The sequence below is a fragment of the Anoplopoma fimbria genome, chromosome 9, assembly GCF_027596085.1.
Source record: "Anoplopoma fimbria isolate UVic2021 breed Golden Eagle Sablefish chromosome 9, Afim_UVic_2022, whole genome shotgun sequence".
NCBI lineage: Eukaryota > Metazoa > Chordata > Actinopteri > Perciformes > Anoplopomatidae > Anoplopoma > Anoplopoma fimbria.
The window spans coordinates 27,076,063-27,097,101 of NC_072457.1; the positions used below are offsets into that span (position 1 = coordinate 27,076,063).

At 41.3% G+C, this 21,039-nt stretch overlaps 1 protein-coding gene across 4 annotated transcripts; it reads right to left on the reverse strand.

The window, feature by feature from the left end:
• Window positions 1-1,434: 1,434 nt before the first annotated feature.
• Window positions 1,435-18,426, reverse strand: mafgb (v-maf avian musculoaponeurotic fibrosarcoma oncogene homolog Gb). 4 transcript variants are annotated; one of them, XM_054605248.1, is made up of 4 exons: window positions 18,278-18,426; window positions 14,420-14,558; window positions 3,001-3,066; window positions 1,435-2,913 (listed from the first exon to the last, which is right to left on the reverse strand). In XM_054605248.1, the coding sequence occupies exons 3-4, from the start codon at window positions 3,034-3,036 to the stop codon at window positions 2,428-2,430; spliced, it is 522 nt and encodes a 173-aa protein (XP_054461223.1). In that variant the 5' UTR covers window positions 3,037-3,066; window positions 14,420-14,558; window positions 18,278-18,426; the 3' UTR covers window positions 1,435-2,427. The 4 variants fall into 4 exon arrangements, with proteins under 4 accessions (XP_054461223.1, XP_054461224.1, XP_054461225.1 ...); XM_054605249.1 differs by lacking the exon at window positions 14,420-14,558; XM_054605250.1 differs by lacking the exons at window positions 14,420-14,558; window positions 18,278-18,426 and adding an exon at window positions 14,011-14,055.
• Between the last annotated feature and the right edge of the window lie 2,613 nt (window positions 18,427-21,039).

Here is a 21,039-nt window from a genome sequence, read left to right on the forward strand (position 1 = left end):
CTCTCATCGGTCATCCTATAGGCAAAAACGAGCTTTCAACACTGCAAGGACCGAAATAAAACCCACAGGGACTTGTTCAGAAAAAAAGCAGGAAATTGTTTCTGCCAAAGTGAACTTAAAATGTATAAATTGTGAGTTCAGATTACGAGCAGATAAACACCTAACCTAACACATCTGCAGTGCTGGAGCTGAATGATGGGGCCGCAAGGACAAAGATATTATGATTAGACAAAAGAGTGCAGTTACCAACAGTGTCATCACCCGCTTTGGCCTTTAAATCAAACAAGGATCAAAGTCATATCCATGAAATAGAGAACGTTATAGTTACCTCGTCACATACCTACACAGCACACCACACGCTAGTTCACGGTTACACACACGTGCCTAGTCACAGAGTTAAAACAAAGCTATTCAGTAGTTAAGCCACTTTTGGTACAATTGCAAAATAGAGAGATACTGTATATCAAACAGATTTTGTTATACCTTTTTTTTTTTTTTTTTTTTTACAGGTCGTTACAAACAATGCAAAGATAATTGTCTTTATAAAATTCCAGACTCCACCATACATAGACACAGATTCTTGGAGTATAGAACACCACGTAAGACTACTTTTATGGTAAAACTCGTGTGAAAGGACATCCCATTTGTGTGACTGGAAATTCAGAGGAATATATTTGCTGGCCGACTGCGTTGTCAGAAATCAAACTCGTACTTGCAAAGTTAGCTTTGTTGTTAAAAGCAAGATGACTGAAACATAAACGACTTTGATTTGAGGCAAGATTTTTACTGTATGTCAAATATCATAGATGTCTGAGTCATTAGAAAATCAAACTCTTAAACATGAAAACCAAGTAACTAACATAAAACAGATTTATCGACTTTTACTCAAAATAGAACTTTAACCAAAATGTCCTGTGCAAGAAAATTAAGTTGTTTTGCAGAGACTTCTGTTTTTTTTTCTTTAGATAAATGAATTGCCAAGTCACATAAATGGGTGTTCTTGATATAATTAATCCTGCTACTACACAGCTCATACAACAACGCACAGTTAAATGCTGCCACGACCTGATTCCTGATTGGTCAGTGTTTCACATTAAGCAAACACCTGCACTAAAACTCCACCGTCCGTCCACTATTCATGTCCTCTTGCCTTATTTTCGATGCATATCATTAGGAGACCAAGGCACTTGCCCTTCCAATTATCTTGAATATACTTTTGAGAGGAGCTCAATTTCCCTGAAAAATCCTACAAACTCAGATAAGGTCAGTGACTTTATCCCCTTTTCTCAATAGAATGTTTTTTTGTTTTTGGGTAAATATCAATTGCCTTATTCCCCCCCCTCTTTCTGTTGGATCCATTAAGTACTATGTGTAATGAAGGGAACCAGTTGGAATTGAAAAAATTGAACGACAGAGAAAAAACACGTAAGAGAAAGAGAGTTGGACATAGAAAGTGAAGAGAGCGTAGAAAAAATACAGCTAACTAAATATAGCAATACCAAAACGAACAAGCGCCACAGAATTTCACAGAATTCCTGATATATAACAGTTGACACACAGAGAATACACTTTGGACCTCATGTGAATGACAACACAGTACAAAACAGTAGAAATACAGTTACCACCAGTGTGTAATATATATATTTTTTATATAGTTCTTTTGTGAAAAAAGTTCTTGGCTAGGGTCGAGCATGATGGGACTTCTCTTCAGCCACTGAAATCATCAGGTCACATGAAATCTTTTGGAATTATTTTGGAGCTCAGGGACCCAACACTCTTGTGTCAATCTAATCCAGTTATTTAACATAATAGTATCATCTTTTTTTGAGTCTCATACATATACAACGCATGTGTTAGAATATTTTTGTTGGTCTATCAAATTGAAATGTTCTACATCTTGGTTCGGGGCAATCGAGCACTTCAAATCTAGTGTGTAAATGTGCCACGAGATTTTTATGAATTCATAGATATCTTGAACTACCAGCAGTTACACTTGACACTGAACTCTTGACTGACGTTAGTAGCAACTGAACAAAATTGCATGATTACGTGTTTTGGGCATTGACATTATTTTGGATTTCCCCCCCCCCTGGCCTGGAATAAAACTAATCTTAAATAATTCTTTGACTTTTCCAGGCTTTCAGTGACCGTAGGAACCCTGTGTATCTGTCCTGTGCTAAATGATCATGCTCTGACCAAGGACTTCCATCTTTATAGTCTCAATAATCTTCCTCTGCTTCCTTCCTTTCCTTCGCCTGCACTGATCTGATACAGGTGACAGGAACATGCTGAGCCAAAGTGGTGGACACTGCCTGGCTGTTTGACATCAGTGCAGGTGGAGGAGAGGCGGCCAGCAGAGAGGAAGAATTACGCCGTCGCACCTGAACTGCATCCCGACCTGCATGCCTTCATCTATCTCTCCCTCCCTCAAGACCGTGCATCTGTTTTTGACTTCACTATTGTAATCACACTCGTGGCTGTTGCCATCTTCCCCGGTATGAGCGGACCAATGACCGATGACGCCATCCCTCCCCCTCCTCCTCCCCCTCCAGCCCTGACCCCGACCCCGACAGTCGGGCTCCTCGCCACAGTCCTGGCAAAGGTCTGTAACGCCTCGTACTTAGACCTCAGAGCGTCCAGCTCAATGCGCATCGAAGCATTCTCATTGGCCAGTTTGTCCACCTCCTGCTGCAGCTGGGTCTTCTGCTTCTCCAGCTCCTCCTTCTGGGTGACTCGCTTCACCCGGCAGCTGGCGGCGTAGCCCCGGTTCTTCAGGGTGCGCCGCCGTTGTTTCAGTTGCAGGATCTCATCTTTGGTGAGCCCTCTGAGGTGCTGGTTCAGCTCCCGCACTGACATGGTCACCAGCTCGTCGTCTGTGAGGGTGGTGCCATTCTCCCCCGGCTCACGCTTCACCTGCAGGAAACCAGAGGAAGACAAGGAGTGAGACAGAACGACAAATCAAAATACAGAGAATCCAGTGTAGCACATGCACTCTCTTACCTTCAAGGCTTTATTTCCTTTGTTAGTCGTCGTCATGCCACAAGTGCCTTGCTCTTCTGAACAGACCTACGGGGACGCAAGAGAATACAAAACATGAGCAAAGAAACACCATAAATGAAGCTGAAAGTTCTACTGATAGCCTTAAGAAATGTGATCACGTGTTACGATAATGTGTTTGTAAGAACAATACCAGTTCCTTGAAATTAAGGGAATATAGTTAGTGTGTGTCAATACCCACCAGGATCAGTGGCGACACGCCGCATATGAATCCACTGTTGGAGCACTGTTGTGTGAGCATGTTATAGTATCATGCATCTGTGTCTCAGTGTATGAGTGAAAGTGACACACAAACTTTTCTTAGAATTTCCCTGACTTCCTGTTTCCTGGTGGTTACACTGCGGTGCCCACTACCTTTGTGTTGTTGATCTCTTATTGGTTGGCTTCAGCCCAATAGGAATGAAATGAGCGTAAAAAGAAGAGGAAGTGGTCAAATGTGTGGGAAGGACTCCAGGGGAAAACCAACTGTTAGCAGCCCTTACACACACACACACACACACACATGCACACCTTACCCGAAACTGTAGTGTACAGACAACAGAGAAGTAGAAAAACAGATATACACCTTCAGGTACTAGGCATTAAAATGAAGACAAACCAAATATAATGATGTGCATGTATTTGTACCGACAGGGCAACAAGAGACAAAAGGATGGAAGCAGAACAGTGTGAATCAGAAAGGAACAGAGAGGGAGCCTGGAAGTGCAAAAGATGAGATCAGTCCTTAGAGCGCACAGCTCCACAGATGAGCATCTCCACAAGCTCTCAATGAGAGGCTTTGTGTGGTGCGTTGATCTGGCTCTCATCTCGCAGACCTGTGTGTGTGTGTGTGTGTGTGTGTGTGTGTGTGTGTGTGTGTGTGTGTGTGTGTGTGTGTGTGTGTGTTTGATAAAGGGCGGCTATTGTTGCTGCTGCTGAGCGATCATCATGAGGCCAGTCATGATGACTCAGCAGATTCCTGATCTCACTCTTTCAGCCCCCCCCCCCCACCCCCACCCCCTCCTTGCGTACAAATTTCTGCTCATCCCTCTGTCACTTTTTACCCCCCCTCTCTGTTTTTACTTTACCACTCACAACCATCTAGCTACTTTCCTAAAGGTGAGGGTTGTCACAAAATATAGCTGCAGGCTGAGGGCACGAGAGGGGTCAAAAAGAGGATGTGCTTGCATTTGATTGGCTGTCTAACAGAAAAGGGAAATGCTGCTTTCTTCAAAGCCTAAATACACCTGCTCTTCAGCCAAACCTCCATTTCTGATACTGCTGAATCTGAAGTTTTGTTACAGCAATTTGCTGATTAAGGAAAGTCTGTTGTCTTTATGCATTCATGCTCTCTTACGTATTTCACACCAGGGACACTTACTTCACAAAAAGTAAGAGGCAGATTTGGAAAATGCAATAAGTTATTTTGCTTCAGTCATTCACAAGTTGGCTAATTTAGGAAAAGCTTTAAGGAAGTGATGACATGAGGCAACGCGTCTGTTCTCTTTTCATTCTTATTCTTTTCTGTCAAACGGCACGGCACCGAGCGTGCCAGTGAACCTCCCCCACAATGCACCTCTGTCTGTCTTTGAGGGTGCGTGAGTGTTTGTGCGAGCGCTTCCACACATCTACAGTTCTAAATAGCTGTAGATCAAAGAAAAACGCACGCTATAAGCACATACAAGTAATCATACATGCACACAACGCGCATCAAATCACAGCGAGTCAAAATTCTGTCAGGAATTCAGTAAAATGGTGAAAAAACGTGGGAGAAATGTGATGCTACACTTTTCCTCACATGGGAGCTTTACTATAATGGAGCTGCATTCAAGCCATTTGACTTCAAGCACTCCTTAATGAGTTAGGGTAAGTCAATTAAAATGTTTTTTTAATTTCACAGTGTTATATGTAGAGCTTCTTCTCAATAAACAATCGTCTTCCATCCTCATGTACCACTGCAGCCTTGCGTTTCGTTGGAGCGCAGCCTCCCACAGCTGGAGGTGCATCATCGCACAATAGATGGATCAAAGACATGAAGACTGAGGGTGGCTGTTGGGGGTGGGGGTGGGGAAGAGGAGGGGGAGAGGCTGTTTTCCTGCCAGGCACTGGTTTATTTCCCCTGTGCCCAAACCCCAACCCCCCATAACCCCATCTACATACAAACAAAAAGCATGCCAGCAAGCACACACACACACACACACACACACACACACACACACACACACACACACACACACACACACACACACACACACACACACACACACACACACACACACACACACACACACACACACACACACACACACACACACATTCCCCTGCTGCCATGCCAGTGGGGCACAATAAAACACACACGTAAAACGCTCTGCTGCAAGTAGACAAACATGCAAATGTAGTTTTGTTTAAAGTGCTAAACAATACTTGTGGTACGGGCGGAAATTGAGTTTACTGTGCATGCATGGTTCAGAGGTTTTATTCCATATTTGACAACACATAATTAAATTGTCTTGGATGAAACTAGAAAATAGAATTGCTGCAGGTGCACAAAAGGTACTTGTAGTATCTATATCCATAATCGGTATTGAAGCTTCTTCATAATCATTTTTTATGTCTGCCATTGTCTTAGTTTCAGATTGTATGTGGTAGTATTCTCTTCATTGATTCATCTGCCACTCATTAGGGGGTCCTTGTAGTCGAATGTTCAAATTGCTTGTTTTGAGATATTATTTTATTGAAGATATTTAGGTTAATAAAATAAAACACAAAGAGAAATAGCATCTGTTCACATTTGAGGAGAAAAAAAAATACTAGTTGTTATAGCTAGAGGAGCGGTATTTGTGGTGTTAGTATACTTGCAGAGCGGGGCAGTAAATTAAGTTTGGGGCTATTTCATCAAGGGCGGACAAAATAAAACCTGACTTACACCAGAGCATAAAACTGCAATAAACTAGTTTGCCTGTGTGTGTGTGTGTTGTCTGAGAGCAAGTCATCAAGGTTAAGGATCATCTGCTGAGCAAAGGCATCGCAATTCATCTTGGTCGTACACACACACACACACACACACACACACACACACGAGGGCCAGAGGTGTCCTTCCCATAATGCTTGCGGGGTGGTCGCTGCGGTGTGGTCAATGCCACAGCCACTGTTGCTACAACAGACAGCTTTTTTGCTGTGGCAGGCTGTATTTTTATGGAGCATCCGAAAGAACGCTGACGACTCAAGAGCAGAGCTGCTTACGGTTACAGCGGAGAGACAACACACACGCAAAACACGGAGGACGGGACACGGGGACAGGGACGCAAGAAAAGGTGGAGAGGAGTAAAACACGGCTAGAAGTAAAGAAAGAAAAGATAAGAAAGTGAGGAAAAAGAGGGTGAAGAGTTGATCTGATAGCAAGGTGAAGACAGACTAGGTAAGAAAAGAGGAGATGGGGGGGGGGGGGGTGTGTGTTGGTGAAGGAAGACTGAAGAATGCTGACGTCTCCAGAGCTGATTAGCGTTACAGCGGAGACATCACACCCACAGCCGAGAAAAATGCTGAGTATGGAGGGAGGACGGGGTGGGGGGTGCAAATGACAAGGGAGAAAGCAGAGAAGAAAAAGAGAGAGGCAAGTGAGCAGGGGGTGGAGGAGGAGGAGAGGAGGGGGGGGACAGAGGTGGGGATTGAGGGAGGAACGCCAATGAGGAGGAACAGGACGGGGGGGGGGGGGGAGAAGGAGGATGAAGAGGGGGTGAGAAAGCGTTTGGGTGAAAATGCATCCTCAACACATTTGTAAGAGCTTAGCTGTTGGGTACGGAGGGGGTGTTGGAGGAGGGGGGGAGAGAGAGAGAGGCAGGGAGGGAAGGATGGATGGCGGGGGATTTGGGGCGAGAAAAAAAAAACCTGGACTCAGCAACGACCACGACTAAAACCTCCAATTAGAAAAGTTCTGAAGCTGATCCAGTGCAATGAAACTACTGCTGACCATCTCTCTCTCTCTCTCTCTCTCCCCCCCCCAACCTTCTGCTCTCTGTCTCACACACACACACACACACACACACACACACACACACACACACACACACACACACACACACACACACACACACACACACACACACACACACACACACACACACACACACACACACACACACACACACACACGCGCAGATAAAGCTTCACATGCTGTCTTCTTGACAAATCAAGTCCTGGAGAAAGGATGAAAACGAGAGTAATAGTGTGACAGAAGGTGAACACAGCGATCATGCGGTTTATAAAGATAGATTAGAGTGCACAAGAAACTGCACAAGACTTAAAGCACGACTCTTCCTCTTTATGTAGTGCAGACGAACAGGAGGATGAACTCTGTGTGTGTTGGTGTGTGTGTGTGTGTGTGTGTGTGTGTGTGTGTGTGTGTGTGTGTGTCTGGCTTCAGACGGAGCCCTAATTAATCTTGTTTGAGAGAACCTTTTGCTCTAGCCACTGCCAACACACAGAGAGGAATTTCTTAGAAAGAGACTTCCTAGTTAAAGCTGGTGGCATGCTGCAAACACACACGCACGCACACACACACGCACACACACACAAGAAAATAGCCAGATTAGAAGCTTCAAATAACGACCCGGGGCTGGTGTGTGTGGGTGTATGCGAGCATAAACAAGCTAGCATGTAGAGAATGATCAAGAATAGACTGCGGGAGTCACAAGTCGGTTGTGATGCAGTGGCAAGTCTGTCTTTATTGAATAATCCCAACATAACAACTGCCTTAACTGCGCCTCCTCCCTCAGGCAACTCTCTGAGCAATAACGGAAAACACAAAGCATGGCAGCCGAGTGAGGCGCTGAAGACACAGAGAGGACATGATGGAAAGACACAAAGAGAGCTAAACGTAGGGAACGTGAATTAAAACCTCAGAGCGCCACAAAGCTCGGCCCCCGGCTGCAGTCCATCTTGGCTTTGTTTTATAAAAAAAAAAAATAGAAAAACAGTTCTTATTGATCTAGTGTGGGCCGAGGGAGTTGAGGGAGTTGGTAAATAATTAACAACGAGCACAGTGTGGAGGCTAATTGAGAATTAAGAATCTGATCAGCGATAATGGCAACCTGTGTATAGAGAGGGGGCAGGATCACTGCAGAGAAGCAGGGCCTCGGAGAGAGGGTGAGGAACTGAAGAGAGAGGGGGGAGAGAGAGAGAAGAAAAAAAAGTTTGAGCTGTGTCTGTGGAGAGGAGCAGGAGGCTATTAACTGGGAGGTATGCAGAGCGTGAAATAAGCATGATAACACAGACAGAGAGGGGAGAACAGGAGAGGGAGAAAACACAAGGAAAGGGAGGGAAAAGGATTGAAAAGGAGCAAGAGCCGGGCCCCTTATATGCATATTATAATATACGGCAAGAGAAGAGCGATCACTTTCACACTTTTCTGAGAGTTCAAAAAAAAGGTGTGTGTGTGTGTTTGCATGTGTGCCTGTTAAGTGTGTGCGAGACAGTGTTTGTGCAAGTGTGTTATTAAAGGCAAGAAAAAGTCCTGGCGTCGACACGTTTTTCCCATTCCAGGTAGTAAGTCAGAGTGTGATGACAAATTTCCCAACACAAGCAAAAAAAAAAAAAAAAAAAAACTGCACTGTCAGGCAATTGAGCTCTGGCTCCTTTTTTTCATAAGTGTTTTTTTTTTTTGTAAGAGGAGAGAAGCATGTAGCGTAGGTTAAGTCGGTCCTCTCTCTCTCTCTGTGTGTGTGTGTGTGTGTGTGTGTGTGTGTGTGTGTGTGTGTGTGTGTGTGTGTGTGTGTGTGTGTGTGTGTGTGTGGAAAACAATGAGAGGGTTGCGACGAGGGAGACAGCGATACGTGAACCGACATGTTACTGTTCATTTCCCCCGGACGCTGTACGTCCCCGGTCAGCAGGACTAAATTGAGACAAAGTTTCGGCGGTGCAGCAGCAAAGCGAACATGGCGTGACTCTTTGTGGACGCAGGAATCACTGTCAGTCACATGACTTGGTTATATCAAGAACAAACATTTAAGACCAGAGCAGACAAGAGAAGACTGTAGCTCATGGAGGTGTCATGGAGAGCAGCGGCCTTTTGCCCCGAGGCATTCCTGGTGACCATTTTAAGGTTCCACATTTGCTGCCACTTTACGATGGTATGACAGGCATCGTGGCTCACACAAATACACACTCAAACAGGACCATAGTATGTGAGCATGAGCACATCCTACTGTCGTAACAATTTGTCTTTTCCTTTATAAAGAGTTTAAGTTTTTCTTTTTATGACAAACATTTACAACCTAGACATCCTCTAGTAGCACGTATACAAAAACAAAAGAAAAGAAACGTCAATACGTTCAATTAACATAGGTTTATATGGAAAACTGATCAAACACATTTGTCTTTTCCCAGTATCCAAATATGCTATATGTATTTCTGTTTTTAATCTAATTTAATAATATATTGCAAGGTTTCCAGTATAAAGACAAAATAATTCAAAATGAAACTTCTTCATCTTCTACAGTTCTCTTTTTCGTCCTCCAGCTTTGTCAGCTTTAGAGCTGAAAGGATGATTAATCAGTTTTGATGTCCACTTAATCCTTTAAGTCATTCTTTAGGAAAATAGGACAACAATTCACTAGTTCCAGGCTCTCATATGGGATTCTTTTTTTCATGTTAAACTGTTTTTTATGGTGGTACGGGATTATAAATTGAAAATCTTTGAGTTGTGAACTGTTCGTTTGCACATAACACATTTGAAGATTACCTTGTAATGACTAATTTAGTGGGTTTTTTCTGACTTTACATAGAATAAACGACTAATTGGTTAAATAAACAAACAGAATGCAGATTAATCAACAATGAAAATAACCGTTGTAGGTCAAACAGACATACAAGAGATACTTAAGTTGACGATACAAGAAGAATCAGCATCCAGAGATGAATGGTTGAAAAGTTAAGCCAATACCCCGTTCCATAGTTACATTCAGTCACGTTGAGGGTGATTTAGAGGTGTTTGAAAGATGCACGCAATTTGTTTCACAACAACTCTGATGCAAAGTTTCCAAACTAGGCTTCAACTTGCTGGAGAACTGTTGTTGCATAGAAATGATTTAATGCCACAGGTGAAGGCAAAGAGCCGGTGCCACATTTGATGCACACACATATCTTTGTTCCCTCTCTTCGCTCTTTGGCATTGATCCACACGGCATCTGTGTGTGTGTGTGTGTGTGTGTGTGTGTGTGTGTGTGTGTGTGTGTGTGTGTGTGTGTGTGTGTGTGTATGTATTTTTCTTTTTAAAGGTTCAGAAATTCATACCACAATTCTGGGATCGTCACACTGCAGTTAAAAAATGCGGCAATTTGGCGCATAGAGATGATGCAACTAGTAGACAACCGCTGGTACGGATACTCCTGTTACTAGGGCCTTGCATCTCCATGGCTCCATTCTCAATATCTCAACGCTGCATGCAAAAACTAAATCATAGCTCGGGTATGGAGTGAACGTGTCTGTTTGTGTTTGTGTGGGAACGAGTGTGTCCTTTAACAAGCCTGAAAAATAAACCCAGAAGCCCTCTGGGGGAAATCATGAAAACTAAACTTTAAAGTGCTGATCATAGATTGTCGATACAGAGAAGCAGCTCTGTAATATTGGTGTTTTAATACATATCAGGACCGAGGGTTGGATCAGTGATTTGAGCCACTTAAACTGAACTTAAACATGTTTTCCATTTCCTAATCCTTTTGACTTCTCGTGTGTGTTGCAATGGGATTTATCTCGGTTTTCGTACATTTTTCGGTTCTCAGTGAGGTTATGTAAATAAGGGGGTCAAAACACTTGTGGAGCGAAGGTACATTTAACACACAAAGTCAAGATAACACAAGGACAGGCAGCACACTCACATGGAAGCAGGAAAAACAGTGGAGCACAGCAATGATTATGCACCAGATCTGCTTACACCATATTTCATCATTACTGTGGAGAGAAAACACTCAACTATTGATCTGCCCCACTGCTTCCTTTTCTCTCTGCCTCTGCCTCTCTCTCTCTCTCTCTCTCACCCACTCTCCCGTTCCGTCATTTATTCCTGCTTTTACTTTCCTCTTTTTACTTCTCTCCCACTCTCGGAAATTTGAAAAATGGATCCCAGTAGTAAACAAGCTCATAAACATGCAGACGCTACTTTGAAATTATTTCCACAAGCACCAAACTCTCTCTCACACTCACACTCACACACACACACACACACACACACACACACACACACACACACACACACACACACACACACAATATTGTGAACACCTGTGCAATCTAATGCAATCCAGTACTAAAGCCCTGCAATAAAGGCGCCCTTTCTGAAGTTTCTTCTTGTACGGCTGCTGTTTGTTGAGACAAAATCAAACACTGATGCATTTCAGATGTTCAACTTGTTTTGTTAAAAGGAAGGTTTAAAAAAAAAAAAAAAACTTTCATATTCCTTAAAGTAGGTAGTCAAATAAAATATTCTTCTTGCTTAGTATTTTTTTTTATGTGGCTCCAAAAAAAACAAGATATTTGAAAGCTTGAAACTTTTTATAGACATTTTATAGAGAAAAAATCATTAATAAAAAATATATATAATCAGATTAATAAATTATGAAAATGATAATTAGTTGCGGCCCAAAATAAAAACACAAACCAGACAAAGTTTTTAAGACAATACTAACAATCTCTTTTCTAATTAATCTGATTACTCGTATTTTTTCCAAAACCGGTTGATAAAATAGTCAAAAATGTCCACAGCAATTTCTTAAATCACAAGCTGACATTTTGGTGTTCAGACAGCTGGTTTCATCTGAGAAACAGTCTATAGCCCAAAGATTTTCAGTTTACTATGAGAAGAGAGTAAAGAAAACGCAATTCTTCACACATGAAAAACATGTGAAAGGAAAGAGACCTAAAAAATGGCTGCCGATTAATTCCCTAATTGAATAATTGATTAATCAACTAATCATTTCAGCTCTCAACATTTGTACATATCTTCCTCCCGGTGGTATAACATCATCAGAGTGAAGGTTTACACCGTGTTACATCAACTTGACCCCTGTATACAGAGAACCTTGGTGCTTACTGTGCACTCACACACAGCCCCATGGCAACTAGATCTTAGCATCTTCTAGGTGTTTCACATCTCCTGCTCTCTCTCTCTCTCTCACACACACACACACACTAACACACACACACAAGCACATGGCAAGGCAAAGAAACTGGCTGTGCTAAGTAACAAGTGAAAACGCCATCTGTCAAGCGAGAGCGCATTTGCTTCGCCTCAGCATTTTCAGGGGAATGCCTTGAAGACAAAAAGGTCCTTGTTCTCAATCTCTCCGCAAATCCCATCTCTCATTCTTCCTCCCTCTTCCTTCATCCCCCCTTGCTCCGCGCGCCTTGCCGCTTCGCCACCATCAGCAAAGTTGCACACATAAGCATTGGTCAGCGTTCAATTACCGCGAACACCAGGGAAGGATGGGGAAAGTACTTGACAGAGAAATGCACTTCAAGCACTGATTAAACACTGATACCAAGTATAAAAAGTTTAGCCCCTTGGTTGTGTGTGTGTGTGTGTGTGTGTGTGTGTGTGTGTGTGTGTGTGTGTGTGTGTGTGTGTGTGTGTGTGTGTGTGTGTGTGTGTGTGTGTGTGCGTACACACAATGAGGGAAGGAAATGGGGAAAATGTGTGTGTGCGTGTGAGAGAGAAAGACAGTAAGGGGGGTTGTTCTTCCCTCCAATACTGATACAACTGTTTCATCATTATGACCCTCTATTACAGTACTTGCCAACTTGCTTACTACATACTTTTGATACACTCCGCAGAGTGCTGACTCCAACTAAAGCTGCTGATACGGAGTCATTAGGGGGTGAAGTTTCTGTTTTTCTTCAGCCCAACAGAGCTTCCCTATTACTCTTCAGTGTTTAAGAGTTGCGATGCTCATAGGTTGCTACAGGCAGCAGATAATGGCCCATCTACACGAGATCAATCACAGGATATATTCTGTGGCAACGCATTACAGTTCATCGAGGTGCTAGTCTCTGTGTGGGTTCATTACATTACATTACATTACAGTCATTTAGCAGACGCTTTTATCCAAAGCGACTTACAATCAGTAGTATGTTACATATCATTCACCCATTCACACACTGATGACAGGCTACCATCAAGGTGCCACCATCAGACTCTAACTAACATTCATCATCCAGTCCACACCGATGGCAAGCCTTCAGGAGCAACTTGGGGTTAAGTGTCTTGCCCAAGGACAGCTCTCCACTACGCCACAGCCGCCCCGTTCATGAGCAGTCAGTGCTCAACATTAACTGGCAAATCAAGCTCAACTTTCAAATAGATTTAATACTTGGGACACAAAAAGGCACATTTTTGATTTACTGACTTTCAGACAAAAGGGGGAGGGAGGTCACAGCATGATCTCACCTGTGTGTGGAAAAAATTCAAGTCACAGCCCAAAAGTCAAAAAGAGGTGAATGAACTCCATCATCTTCACTATGATAACACATGCCTGTGTTGCTTTAAATCTAATGTGAGTGGGAAATGCATTTGAATAACCAATCCTCTCTGAGAAAAAATAAAAAATAAAAAGAACAAATGTAGCACCAGTGACATTTTAAAGCACACATTCCTCCACCACACAACCTCGGCTCCATCGGGCCTGTACGGTCCCTCCTCCTCGCACCGAGCTCCAGACCTTTGTCCGCCAGCCTCACCACCGGTGCCATGTTGAGAAATAACAACGTTGTGATGAATCAGCAAGAAGTCTCCTAAACCTCCACCATGTCTCACCTGATGGTCAAGCAAATGTCAAATGTGCCAAATGAGAGACTGTCCTCCCGGTGCCCGGTGCACAAACAACACGTCTGCAGGGTTTATTCATTATGCATTATTCATTATTATGTATTATACATTTGCACTTCTGCCTCCAGCGTGCGTAAAACACCGGCGGCTCGTCCTACCTGAGAGTCCGAGGAGAGGACAGTCCGAGGCGGCTGTGTCTCCCGTTACAGCCGGGGAGCCCCGTCCGTCCGTCCGGTCACCGGCACAGACACCCGGTAGATGATCGAGGACTCCCTCCTCCTACCTCCCTCCTCTCCCCGGTCTCTAATTCCGACACATGGCTTCTTGTTTAAGCCTGACAGCTCTTCCCTTTGTCTCGTGTTATCGGTCGGTTAGTCGGTCGACCGGGAACCAGCATGTGGACCGGACCGGACCGTGATGATTCAGCACAACCGGACAACACGTCGCGGTAACAGCGTCGGTGCACACTCAGCAAAACAACACCTCTATATTCAGCACTTTAAAAAAAAAAAAAAAAAAAAAAAAAAAACACATGTAAAGGTTTGATTTGGACAAAAGCTGACTCACCAGAAGTGGAAGGGTCCGGGGTTCACCGGTACCGGTTCAGAGGAATGTTTCTCCGCTCACGCCTCCCCACAGGTCCACATATATCCACTCCTTCCTCGCTTGATTTAGTCTTTTGGTCCGAGGCGCCAGACGTCAAATGCTGTTTGGATCACATGGTTTCATTCATGAAGGATCCACGCATTTAAAGAGACATGAGGCGCTACTACCGAGCCTGTTGTGATGATGTCTGAGTGGAAAGAGTGACACCACAGCCCCACCTCCCAGGCTAAACTTAGAGAGGACCTTTGGAGAGGCCTGCCCGGATCCAGCTGGATGGTAATGGCATTAAAAAGAAAACATCTGATGGTGTCGTTCTTATTGACGAGGCCACCGTCAGCTTTGGGAAGTTTAGCACATTTGTAAGTTAAATGTGACACCAGGGATAAAAAAAAAAGGAAAAAAAGGGCTACATGTTAGTTGAAAGTGGAGAAACAGATTTTTTTTATTATTATACATACAGTACTGGTCAAAAGTTTGGACACACCTTCTCATTTAATGTTTTTTTTTTATTTTTTTATTTTTTTCTACATTGTAGATTAATATTGAAGACATCCAAACTATGAAGGAACACATATGGAATTATGTGGTAAACAAACAAATGCTCAACAAACCAGAATATGTTTTATATTTTAGATTCTTCAAAGTAGTTGAATGAGAAGGTGTGTCCAAACTTTTGACTGGTACTGTATGTATATATATTTATATATATATATTTATATATATATATTTATTTATATATATATATATATATATATATATATATATTATTTTTTTTTATTTATATATATATATATATATACAGTACCAGTCAAAAGTTTGGACACACCTTCTCATTCAATGTTTTTTCTTTCTACATTGTAGATTAATATTGAAGACATCCAAACTATGAAGGAACACATATGGAATTATGTGGTAAACAAACAAATGCTCAACAAACCAGAATATGTTTTATATTTTAGATTCCAGTGAGATATTAATTACTTTATATAGTGACTTTGTTGTCAAAAACATTATTGTTGCTGCTCTAAAAACAATATTTAGTTATACCTAAATTATAGATAACATCTAATCCTGTTCTGAATTGATTTGTTTTAAAAATTCTATATACAGTACCAGTCAAAAGTTTGGACACACCTTCTCATTCAATGGTTTTTCTTTTTTTTTTATTTTTTTCTACATTGTAGATTAATATTGAAGACATCCAAACTACGAAGGAACACATATGGAATTATGTGGTAAACAAACAAATGCTCAACAAACCAGAATATGTTTTATATTTTACATTCTTCAGAGTAGTTGAAGTTGTAGTTGTGTGTCCAAACTTTTGACTGGTACTGTATGTATATATATTTATATATATATTTATATATATATATTTATTTATATATATATATATATATATTATATATTTTTTTATTTATTTATTATTATATATATATATATACAGTACCAGTCAAAAGTTTGGACACACCTTCTCATTCAATGGGTTTTTCTTTATTTTTATTTTTTCTACATTGTAGATTAATATTGAAGACATCCAAACTATGAAGGAACACATATGGAATTATGTGGTAAACAAACAAATGCTCAACAAACCAGAATATGTTTTATATTTTAGATTCCAGTGAGATATTAATTACTTTATATAGTGACTTTGTTGTCAAAAACATTATTGTTGCTGCTCTAAAAACAATATTTAGTTATACCTAAATTATAGATAACATCTAATCCTGTTCTGAATTGATTTGTTTTAAAAATTCTATATACAGTACCAGTCAAAAGTTTGGACACACCTTCTCATTCAATAGTTTTTCTTTATTTTTTTCTACATTGTAGATTAATATTGAAGACATCCAAACTATGAAGGAACACATATGGAATTATGTGGTAAACAAACAAATGCTCAACAAACCAGAATATGTTTTATATTTTACATTCTTCAAAGTAGTTGAATGAGAAGGTGTGTCCACACTTTTGACTGGTTCTGTAAGTAGAGATACACTGTAACACACACAGTAAACATATAACTGTGTTGGCTTGAGGATATACACAATTTACAGTAAATGTCCTGTTTTTTAAGGTGATGACTTTAATTATGGAAAACATCTCAGTGACATGCAGATTCATATCATTGTACTTCCTCTAAAAGAAGGACATGACAAAGCAAAATCAGATATAACGAGTTCCTGACTCAGGTTCCAGGGAAAATATTATTTACTTGCACAAATACTGTTTGTACAAATGTTTACCTTTTTTCTTAAAGCCATTCAGTTGTTAAGAACTTACAATTATAATAAACATGTAACAGTATGACAAAATATGTTTTTCATAGTATTTTAGGTATGCTAACTGATGTTATTTTGCAGTTTTGTCTGGTTGGCCACCTGACACCTTTCTAATCCCACTTTTACAATCTGTTTTTAGTTCAGAAGCTAACTGAAAGCCATTAACCTCTATCATGCATCATGCACTACACATCCTCAATTACAGTACAATTTAAAACCAAACCAAACCAATTAGGACCAATGCACAGTAGTTTATCAATACTCCATTTCCATTTCTGAGGAACTAATGACTTTCAATACAAGACGAGAAAGCACTCAACCAATATTAGCAGCCTATTTCTGGATAATGCCCCTCTGTTTATGAAAAATAGTCGGTATTTCAATGACTGATATCTCCACTCTGGCATTCACAGCCCAAATCGTTCAAAGAATCTGTGCCAGGCTGCTGAAGGTGAAGATACGTTTTGCCACTTTAATTTGGTGTGATATTTTAAGAAATGACTAATATTCATCCCAAATGTAATCATACAGCCTGTTTAGTCATTATAGGGTGATTTTAGGTTTTAATATCATTAAAGATTACGCTTCTCAGCCGTGTATAAAGTAGTTTGAATTAAACCCACCGTTAAATGCAATATTAAAAGGTGCTCAATACAAGATTGGGAGCCTTGGGAGCATCATTATTGCCTCTAAACGGTTCTAAACATGACGCAAGCTGAGCCGGCAGCACGCAGCTAACGGTGTTAACAGTGCAAACAATGGCAAATGTGCTGACGGCAAATTATTGAACATGCACTAAAAGCACATGCAGCCGGCCAAGCCAAGTCAACAAAGCGCAGAGAAGGTTTGATTACAAAACACACACACACACACACACACACAGTGACTTCTTTCTCTTCTCAGTTAGACATACCTCCATTATATATTCACATAGATTATAGTCATTTGCTGCTATAATGATTCTCTGAATATCAAAGTCAGCAGTTTTAAAGTGATGCTTACACTCTAAAGCATCAGGAAGTATACTCTAGTATTATATTACTCTGAAATGGAGCATTCTGCTTAATGAGCACTTTCACGTGCAGAGCTTTTGCTTATTTCTACACTTTGATATTGCTAAATTTACTTAAGTAAAAGATCTAAGTACTTCAGCCAACACTGCTTGCAGGCCCTCATTGAAGCTAAACTACCCAAACAATCTTGTGTCAACACTGAGGGGAAAGGACAAATCACTCAACCGAGTACTTCCATTTTATGCTCCATAATACATGAAAATGCTGTACTTTTTACCCAACAACATCTATCCACAGCTATATTTCCAAGTATATTTAAAAATTTGAAGAAGGAATTTTGTGGTTTTTACATTCCAAGCATTCCATCACTTAATCAAAAATATATATTTTTTTATACATGAAACTTCCAAACAACAGCATCCTCGACTAGACAAATATATATATAGTCTGTAAATGTACAACTTGTATTGCTGCTTTTATTTCAAATAGATCTGAACATGAGGACAGACACTCCTACACACCTCTGTGCATGTCTGACTCCCAGATAGCGATCAGTCGACCAACGCTGCGTGTCCCCAGGAATCCTCTGCACAGTGCAAGTTGGCTTGCGAGGGAAGCCTATACTGCAGATTCATTCCCTGTGTGGCAACTGTCACAGCTTCCTCTTTCTGCAACCGTTTCACCAGACAGCTGCACCACGCTGATACGGTATCAGCACGGAGATCATAGCTGTGCATTGGTCACGCGCACACACACACACACCTACACACACACACACACACACACACACACACACACACACACACACACACACAATACTGGCAATACAGTGGTGCACAGTGAAAAAGAGGAATATGGATGACTATCTTCCCGCTAACACCTCTTTCCCTAGCTCCCGTTTTTTTATTTTAGAGGGGATTAGGTGGATGTGTGGTCCTGATGGAAAGAGAACAACAAAGAAAAAGCCCTTCAATCTATTCACTCATCTTGATTTCTGCCACTCCCCCCGGCCCCGATACGATATGCAAACAACCATGTTACTGCAAAGGTCAGTGATTACATTGAGTGAATGGAGATGACAGGTAGCATCTGGCCTACCTGTGGATAGAAACCCCATGCTGGGCCGGAGAGCGTGCACACACACACACACACACGCACACACACACACACACACACACACACAGTAAAAACGTTCCACTCAGGATTATCTGCCATTGAACTGCCATCTTAGACCCTCTGCCGGTGTCAAGATGATTGACACAGAGCACATCCTCTTCGCCTCCGGTGGAGGAGAGGTGCTCAAAGCTGCCTGACCGACGAAAGGTAACAGAAGTCTAATAATGAGAGGCAAATGGAAGTCTTTCCAGGAATGGCTAATCTTTATGGACAGAGCTAGGAGCATGCGGAGAATAACCTTTCACAATAAAAGGGGGATTACCGAGACACTTCAGCGGCGGAGGAAAACCCATTGCACGCACAAATAAACAGCCCGAGTGCACTAAGAGCATGCGGGACGCAATTTAATCAAGGGACACTGGTGTGTGTATTAGTTTAAGGAAAATAAACTAATCCTACAACAGCTACAAATTGTTCAATTATAATGAGGACACGGCTCTTCACAAACCATCACTTTCCTTCCATCATTTTTTACTTTGCCATTATGTACCTGTGTGCTGCCTGAATAGACCAAGAGGCCTATCTCTCTCCAACACAAAGTGGCATCTGTTAATCCAAAATGTAGCAGCCTGGAGTGCAGGAACGGGTCCAAATATCTAGACCTCAAGTCTAAAGGTACACCAAACACACTGATGTCTAGTCTCTAAACTCGCAGCACCCAGTGGTGGAAAGCAAAATGTATTCATGTATTGTACTTAAGAACACCTTTGAGATTATTACTTGCACATTTCAGATTATGGTTTCCCCATATAAAACAGTGGTAATCCTACAAAATACAAAGCATGCATGCAAAGATTACCAAAAACTGGGTCTAATTTAGGCCCCTTGTTGCATTTCAGTTGATAGCAGTTCTACAAAAGCATGATTCCTCCTGTAAACTTCTCAAATTGTTTCATTTAAATCACCATTTGAGGCCCAAAAAAGTTCAGAAAACAGAAAAGTAAAAAAAAAAAACACATTACTAAATTTGTGCAGCAGATTTTCTCTTTTCTCCCAGTAATCATCTCCAGACCCTCAGATTTATCTGGTGACCCTTTGGAGGGGTCCAACCCCGGGCTTGAGTACCATTGTACTTAACTACCAAACTGTATATAAATTAGTTACAATTCCACCTTAAGAACTACTACACTAAGATGTTACTTACTCTGAGTTACACACAGATGAAGGAACCCAATAACGTCATTAATAAACAATAACAGATAAGTCACAGGGGACATATTACTTTAGAATGAATACTTTTAAAACTCAAATCAATGGTACCAATCAAAGTAAATTTAGCTGATAGTAGATTATACTTTTACGTAAGAAAGATAATAAAGGCAGGACTTTGTACTGGAGTATTTTTACATTATGTTATGGGTACTTTTAGTTAAAAAAAGGTTGTCTGTTGATCTTCAGTTTTTGAATTTGTTAAGTAATACTTATGTTAGAACCAATAGACAAGAAGAGAAGTTTGGAATTGCAGAGAAATCCATGTTCCCACTCATTGGTCATTTGTCCTGCTGACAGAAAGCTTCTAAAAATTGGACTGTGTTTCCTTTTACATCAGCCAACCACAATACCCCTCATAGCCAGTGACAAAAAACACATTTATCTCTTAGAATTTAAGGCATTTACATGCATATTTAGGAGAAGAGGAAACTGATGGTGAAGGGACTCTAGAGGCCAGAGGAGACAAAACAAGTACGTCTTGGATGACAAGTTGGTGAAACGTGTAACTGTGCCCTACAGATGATGCCATTAACCAATAAGTGATGTGGTGTCGGTACATTTTATGTTAGTCCATGGTCAATTTTAAGTCACGCTCAACCAGCAGCTTTGTTAAGAGGGTAATTTGATTTTAGTAGATTTGCACAATCGGGTCATTTGATCATAGGGCGCCATCTGCAGGCCAGGGTGCATCCTAATTACACACTGATGAGCCAGGTCAGTCGTAGTCTTGGGGAAACATCCAACTGTAGAACAGACATGTACTACAGAGTTGGGAAAACAAAAGGAGTTGTGGAAATAGAACAGGACACAAATCAACAGAGTAGAGTCAGAGCACAGTACTGAGATTCAAACCAGACTCATTCAATTCAGGGACAAACTAGCTTTGGAACACAAA

Bases quoted from the DNA above. Each gene is read 5' to 3' on its own strand.
- mafgb (XM_054605246.1), bottom strand. From the start codon at position 3,298: ATGCTCACACAACAGTGCTCCAACAGTGGATTCATATGCGGCGTGTCG. The intron at 3,067-3,238 runs GTGGGTATTGAC...GCGTCCCCGTAG, and splicing joins GCGTGTCGCCACTGATCCTG to GTCTGTTCAGAAGAGCAAGG. The intron at 2,914-3,000 runs GTAAGAGAGTGC...GGTTTCCTGCAG, and splicing joins AAGGAAATAAAGCCTTGAAG to GTGAAGCGTGAGCCGGGGGA.